The sequence below is a fragment of the Babylonia areolata genome, chromosome 8, assembly GCF_041734735.1.
Source record: "Babylonia areolata isolate BAREFJ2019XMU chromosome 8, ASM4173473v1, whole genome shotgun sequence".
Taxonomy (NCBI): Eukaryota; Metazoa; Mollusca; class Gastropoda; order Neogastropoda; family Buccinidae; genus Babylonia; species Babylonia areolata.
Genome location: NC_134883.1, coordinates 39,460,941 through 39,468,440, shown reverse-complemented (window position 1 = coordinate 39,468,440; position 7,500 = coordinate 39,460,941). Strand labels below are relative to the sequence as shown.

The following is a 7,500-nucleotide window of genomic DNA, read 5'->3' as shown; positions in this document are numbered from 1 at the left end:
TTAGTACTTCAATGTTTACTTAACATTTATGCATATGGTCGTGTACTATCCATTTATTGATTATTTCATTGATATTTTGTATATCACCCTTTTGATATATATATATATATATATATATATATATATATATATATATATATATATATATATATATATATATATATCAATACATGTATATTTATGTACATTTTCTGGAACACCAACAACATGTGTTTCACCATGCATTGTGGACTGATCGTTGCATGACTATCAATGATACTAGTAATGCTGTGGAGAGGACAGGCATCTATCAGTAGAGCGGTGCTTCATTCAGCAGAGGTGCTCTTACTGACTAGCCTGTCGTTTTTTCACTTAACACTGATATTTTTTAAATCCTGTTACCTCGATTGGTATCGATCAGCATTCAGTCACCTTGCTTCAGAACATGATAACCATCTTCTGTCTGTAAACACATGTGTGTGAGAAAGAGAGAGAGAGAGAGAGAGAGAGGAGGGTGGTGGGGATGTGGGAGAGAGAGAGAGAGTGTGTGTGTGTGTGCATGTCTATGTATATGTGTGTGCTGATATGGTTATTTCTGTCAGCTGATCAGTGTTATCAGTGTAGAGTTTGATAGGTCTCCTTCCTCCCTGTCCCATGGATGGAGATCATTCCCTGTGGGCCATATCACCACAGGTGGTACCGTCATTCATTGTTTGGATGAGATGATAAACCGAGGTCCCCTTGTACAGCATGAGCTTCACGCACGTTAAAGAACCCATGGGAACAAGAGAGCTGTTGCTGGTGAACATCTTTCGAAAAATCCATTTTGATGGCAAAACAAATAGCCATACAGAAAAAAAGGGGAAACAGAGGGGTGGCACTGCGCTGTGATGATGTGCTCTCCCCAGGGAGAGCAGCCCACGTTTCGCACAGAGAAATCAGCTGTGGCAATAAGTAATACAAAGTAACTTAAATCTGACAAACTAACTCACTCACTTTCTATAACTCTAAACCATACACAGACTGAACACCACATAGGGAAAAAAAAACAAACAACATGGCCTGCACCTTTGGAGGTACTAGTCCTTTTGGGAGATTTCAACATCAGTCTTCTTTATTCACTGCAACATGATTTTGATATGTATGCATTCATTCAGCTTATCATAAACACACACACACACACTAACACACACACATGTGCACACACACACACACACACACACACACACACACACACATATGCGCACGTGCATGTGCACACATACACATGCACACACACACACACATATACATAGATGCATACACTCACACACACACACACACACACAGAGGCATGCACGCACGTGCATGTGTGCGCACAAATGCACACACATTCACTTTAAGATCTGATGACAGACATTGATCTTTAAATAATACAAAAATAGACACCCTGAAGACAGAAACATGGGCTGTAACACACACAGTGTGGAATGTGGAGTGTGCCATGTGCATGTTATAAGGCAGGATGTGTGCCTATTATAAAGATTCAGTGACATGTGCCTATTATAAAGAGGGAACATAAAGCAGGATATGTGCCTATTATAAAGATTCAGTGACATGTGCCTATTATAAAGAGGGAACATAAAGCAGGATATGTGCCTATTATAAAGATTCAGTGACATGTGCCTATTATAAAGAGGGAACATAAAGCAGGATATGTGCCTATTATAAAGATTCAGTGCCATGTGCATGTTATAAGGTAGGGTATGTGCCTATTATAAAGATTCAGTGCCATATGCATGTTATAAAGAAGGAACAGGAGGCAGGATATGTGCCTATCATAAAGATTCAGTGACATATAAAGAGGGAACATAAGGCAGGATGTGTGCCTATTATATAGATTCAGCATCAGGTATGACATGTGCACATTAAGAAGAACAACTGTGTGGTGTGTGATGTGTGCATTATACATATAATTTAAAGCATAGGATGTAACATGTGCAAGCTGTAAAGGCAGAGTGCAGAGTGTGACATGTGCACATCATAAAGACAGGGTGTAGGGTTTGACATGTGCAGATTATAGACATAGAGTGTAGGCTATGACATGTGCCCATTGCTAACACAGAGCATAGGGTATGGCTTGTGCACAATAGAAAGAACAAGTGTTTGGTGTGACATGTACATATCAGTGACACAGAATGTTGGATGTGATGTGTGCACATTGTAAACACCGAACACAGGGTGTGACATAAACACATTGTAAAGACAGAGCATAGGGCGTGACATGTGCAGAATAAAAAGACGAGGTGTAGGGTGTGACATATGTAATTTGTAAAGACGAGGCGTAGGGTGTGACATATGCATGTTATGAAGACGAAGCGTAGCGTGTGACATGTGCATGTTATAAAGACAAAGCATAGGGTGTGACATGTGCATGTTATAAAGACAAAACGTAGGGTGTGATATGTGCATGTTATAAAGACAAAGCGTAGGGTGTGACATGTGCATATTATAAAGATGAAGCATAGGGTGTGACATGTGCATGTTATAAAGACAAAGCGTAGGGTGTGACATGTGCATATTATAAAGACAAAGCGTAGGGTGTGACATGTGCATCTCATAAAGACAAAGCATAGGGTGTGACATGTGCATGTTATAAAGACAAAGCGTAGGGTGTGACATGTGCATCTCATAAAGACAAAGCGTAGGGTGTGACATGTGCATAGTTATAAAGACAAAGTGTAGGGTGTGACATGTGCATGTTATAAAGACAAAGCGTAGGGTGTGACATGTGCATATCATAAAGACAAAGCGTAGGGTGTGACATGTGCATGTTGTAAAGACGAAGCGTAGGGTGTGACATGTGCATCTCATAAAGACAAAGCGTAGGGTGTGACATGTGCATGTTATAAAGACAAAGCGTAGGGTGTGACATGTGCATCTCATAAAGACAAAGCGTAGGGTGTGACATGTGCATGTTATAAAGACAAAGCGTAGGGTGTGACATGTGCATGTTATAAAGACAAAGCGTAGGGTGTGACATGTGCATGTTATAAAGACAAAGCGTAGGGTGTGACATGTGCATATCATAAAGACAAAGCGTAGGGTGTGACATGTGCATGTTATAAAGACAAAGCGTAGGGTGTGACATGTGCATGTTATAAAGACAAAGCGTAGGGTGTGACATGTGAAAGACAAAGCGTAGGGTGTGACATGTGCATATCATAAAGACAAAGCGTAGGGTGTGACATGTGCATATCATAAAGACAAAGCGTAGGGTGTGACATGTGCATATTATAAAGACAAAGCGTAGGGTGTGACATGTGCATGTTATAAAGACAAAGCGTAGGGTGTGACATGTGCATATCATAAAGACGAAGCGTAGGGTGTGACATGTGAACATGCACAATGATAATTATAAACACGAAACGTAGGGTGTGACATGTGAACATGCACAATGATAATTATAAACACGAAACGTAGGGTGTGACATGTGAACATGCACAATATAAACACGAAACGTAGGGTGTGACATGTGAACATGCACAATATAAACACGAAGCGTAGGGTGTGACATGTGAACATTGTATCTTAAACTGACGAAGTGTAGGGTGTGACATGTGGACGTTATGAAGATTGATCGGTTTTCCGTGATGAGAATATCCCACTGGTTGGCGTGGCAAAGCAGTGACGATCCCACTTTAGAACTGCAGAATGGAAATCCATTTTGTGTCCGCCCTTTTCTGACATGTATGGGGGGGGGGGGGGGGGGGGAAGCCGTTAATACACTGACGTTGTGGAACATGATATATATATTTAAGATATTCGATGGTTCTGAATGTGGTCATTCGATCTTTGCCTTGTTTGTATACACTGTAACAACAACAAAAACAACAACAGTAGTGATGATAATGATGAGGATGATGATAACGATAACAATGCCAACAATAATAATAAACGTATTTGGATTCTTTTGTGTGTCAGTTATAGTGACTTAATTAGGAATCTACAAAAGAGGAAGTGCATTACCTCTCTCTCTCTCTCTCTCTCTCTCTCTGTGATTCATCGGGAATCTACAAGAGGAAGTGCACTGCCTCGGTGTGTGTGTGTGTGTGTGTGTGTGTGTGTGTGTGTGTGTGTGTGTGTGTGTGTGTGTGTGTGTGTCTGTCTGTCTGTCTGTGTGTGTGTGTGTCTGTGCGCGTGCGTGCATGCGCTTGTGTGTGTGCGACGGTGTGCGTATATGTACATGTGTGTGTGTGTGCGCGCAATTTTGTGTATGTATGTGCGCGCGCGTGAGTTCTTGTGTGAGTGCGTGCATGTGTGCGTATGTTTGTGTGTACGTGTGCGTTCTTAACAAACTGTTTTGTGTGTTTCCAGTTCCCCACCGGTTACTACGGTCACTTTCGCAGCAAATCACGCAATGACTTTGTGTGTGAATACAGACAGCTGGCCAAACCCCCACCTCCCGACAAATTCCTCAGGAGATCGAAGGTGAGAGAGAAGAGAGAGAGAGAGAGAGAGAGAGAGAGAGAGAGAGAGAGAGAGAGAGAGAGAGAGTGTGTGTGTGTGTAAGGAAGTAGTGTGTGTGCGTGTGTATGTAGTTATGCTTTAATTGAAGAGAACTGAGTTATCTGTCTGTCTGCGTGCTGTCCATTTCTCTCTCTAACTGTGAATAAACCAATCTTTTTTTCTTCTTTTTTTTGTCTCTCCTTCTCCCTTTTTGTGTTTGTCTTTCCTTCTGTCTCTCTCTCTCCCCCCCCCCCCACCCCCCCCCTCCCCCGACCACACGTCCCTCTTTCCCGTTTCCGTTTGAACGGAATTCATATGGAAAATCTAAACAACGAACAGTATAGCTTTTCGAAATCCCCCCCCCACCCCCACCCCCCACCCCCGCCCGCCATGAAAAAAACAACAACCCAAAAAACAAAACAACAACAAAAAAACACACAACAACAAAAAAAACACACACACAAAAAACACACCCCACAATCTTCTGCTACACATGACCTGCTGAAGGTTCGGTTGAGACTGCATCTTTTCAGCCCCATCCTTCTGCCCCCAGCCCCCAGCCCCAACCCTACCCCCACCCCACCCCATTCCTCGCACCCGTTTATCGATCTCTTTTCTTACCCATTAGCCCTCTCTTTCAATCTCTCTGCCCATGCGTGCCTGCCTGTGTGTGTCGGTCCATGAACGATTGAGAAAGAGAGAGAGAGGGGAGGGAGGGGGTGAGAGAGGGAGAGAGAAAGAGAGAGAGGGGGCCGGGAAGGGGTGGGGGTGGGGGGGGGGGCAGGTACAAAGAGGGTCAGGACCATGATTACTTTCAGTTTATCAATCAGTATATTGCCTGCCACTCACTCGCCCAGTGTGGTCACCAAGGAACCAGCCAGGCAGACGGCGCTGAGCTGGGCTGCAGGATAGGGCGGCGGATCTTTGCAGCGCTGAAGTTTTGCTTCGTGTTAGTTCAGAATATTCTTGTGTCTGTGGCCGATTGAATTAGCGTCGAGTTCTGAACGTGACATTCCTGGCGCTAGCGGCTGCTTTGATCACAGATACCACCAACTCCGGTCTTTGCACAAGAGGGGAGTGACCCTTTAGTTTGACTAACAACCAAGACAGTATTTTTTTTCTATCCTTTTTAAAGAAATGTTTTTATACATAGCCTGTAATAGGCTTTAAGGGAACCGCTCATGACTTTTTATTTTGTTTCTTCATTTTTTTTTTTTTTACGAGTTCCCTCAGCTAATGCTCAGCGTCGGGTTTGTCCGTTCGTATACTCCTGTCTGAAGTCCGCACTGGTCACTCCTGTCTGAAGTCCGCACTGGTCACCCCTGTCTGAAGTCCGCACTGGTCACCCCTGTCTGAAGTCCGCACTGGTCACTCAGCACGGTGCCCCTGTGGCACTGACAGCCAGGCAACAGACCACCTGCTGCAGTCCTGCCCTCTCCACGAGTCAAGGTGCTCAGGAAGAGGTACTGGCCCGGGCCGGACCCATCTCCAAGGACCCGGAAGCTCCACTTCATATTGTCGCGGAGACTGGGGTGTCCATCTAGCGACCAAGATGAAGATGTTGAGTGTTGGCTTAGAGGTAACGCGTCCGCATAGGAAGCGAGAGAATCTGAGCGCACTGGTTCGAATTCCAAAGTCGCCAGTGTTTTTCTCCCTCTCTACTAGACCTTGAGTGGTGGTCTGGACGCTAGTCATTCGGACGAGATGATAAACCGAGGTCCCGTGTGCAGCATGCACTTAGCGCACGTCACGGTTCAAGGACCCATGGCAACAAAAGGGTTGTCCCTGGCAAAATTCTGTAGAAAAATCAACTTTGATAGGAAAACAAATAAAATCGCAGGCAGAAAAAAAAAGGTTGGCGCTCTCAGTGTAGCGACGCGCTCTCCCTGGGGAGAGCAGCCCGAATTTCACACAGAGAAATCAGTTGTGAAAAAAAAGAGTAATACAATACAATACACCAGCCGCCGTGGCGAAGTGGTTAGCGTCGCGTACTGACGGTTGGCGAGGACGCGGGTTCGAATCCCGGCGGAGGTGTGTTTTTCGGCCCGTGGCCGGCTCCTACCCAGAGTTGAGTGTGCTATGGGCTTAAATGGGGAGACTGGGACCACACAGTCGAGTGTCATCCACTTCGCGGATGCGTCTTTGGGTGTGTTGCTCTAATTACCTGACCAGCACTGCAAGTGTCTGTGTCTCTCGGGCCTGGTTAACGCCGGGGTATCATCATGACAGGAAGTACAGAGTACAGCCTTGTCACGCAGTCCCAAACCAAAATGGACCTCCATTGCAAAATCGTCATCGTCATCCTCCTCCTCCTTCATCATCATCAATATAAAAAAAACAGTCTCAAAGTCTGTGGCCTTTCATGCCCTGCTCTCATGGTGACCTTAGTTTCTCCTTCCTCCTGGCGTTACAGTCCATTATATCAGTGGTTGGTGGTCATTGTTCGCAAGTCCACAGGTAGATCTGGTTACGTGGCGCCCACCCACTTTCGTTTTCCAAGACAGCGTACACACCTTTCCCCAAGAATGACAAACACGACATTTATAATAGTCTTAGATACGCTCAGCCATACCAGCCAAGACGCTGAGTGCAAACACCCTGTGGCTCAAGCGAAAAAGGGAACACACCCGTCAGTAAGAATGAAAACCAAGACAGTCCCTGCACTCAGTACAAGCCTGGCAACCAAGACAATATACACACTCTAGGAGGAAGCATGTCATCCGAGACAGTTTACATACCCCCAGAAGAAAAGGGACAGCAAGCTCACCTACACACACACACACACACACACACACACACACACACAGAGAGAGAGAGAGAGAGAGAGAGAGAGAGAGAGAGAGAGAGAGAGAGAGAGAGAGAGAGAGAGAGAGAGAGAAATACTTACATACATGTATATATATATATGTGTATATATATATATATATATATATATATATATATATATATATATATATATATATACGCAAACACACACACATGTACACACGTACTACACACACATTACACACTACACACACACACACACACACG

The 7,500-nt window shown here is 44.5% G+C and overlaps 1 protein-coding gene across 1 annotated transcript in view; it reads left to right on the top strand.

The window, feature by feature from the left end:
* LOC143284798 (ciliary microtubule inner protein 7-like) overlaps nt 1-7,500 on the top strand; it is a 28,405-nt gene that overhangs the window by 2,088 nt on the left and 18,817 nt on the right. The window contains exon 2 of the mRNA XM_076591828.1: nt 4,336-4,449. Within this exon, the coding sequence (XP_076447943.1) occupies nt 4,336-4,449 (114 nt within the window). The remainder of the gene's footprint in view (nt 1-4,335; nt 4,450-7,500) is intronic.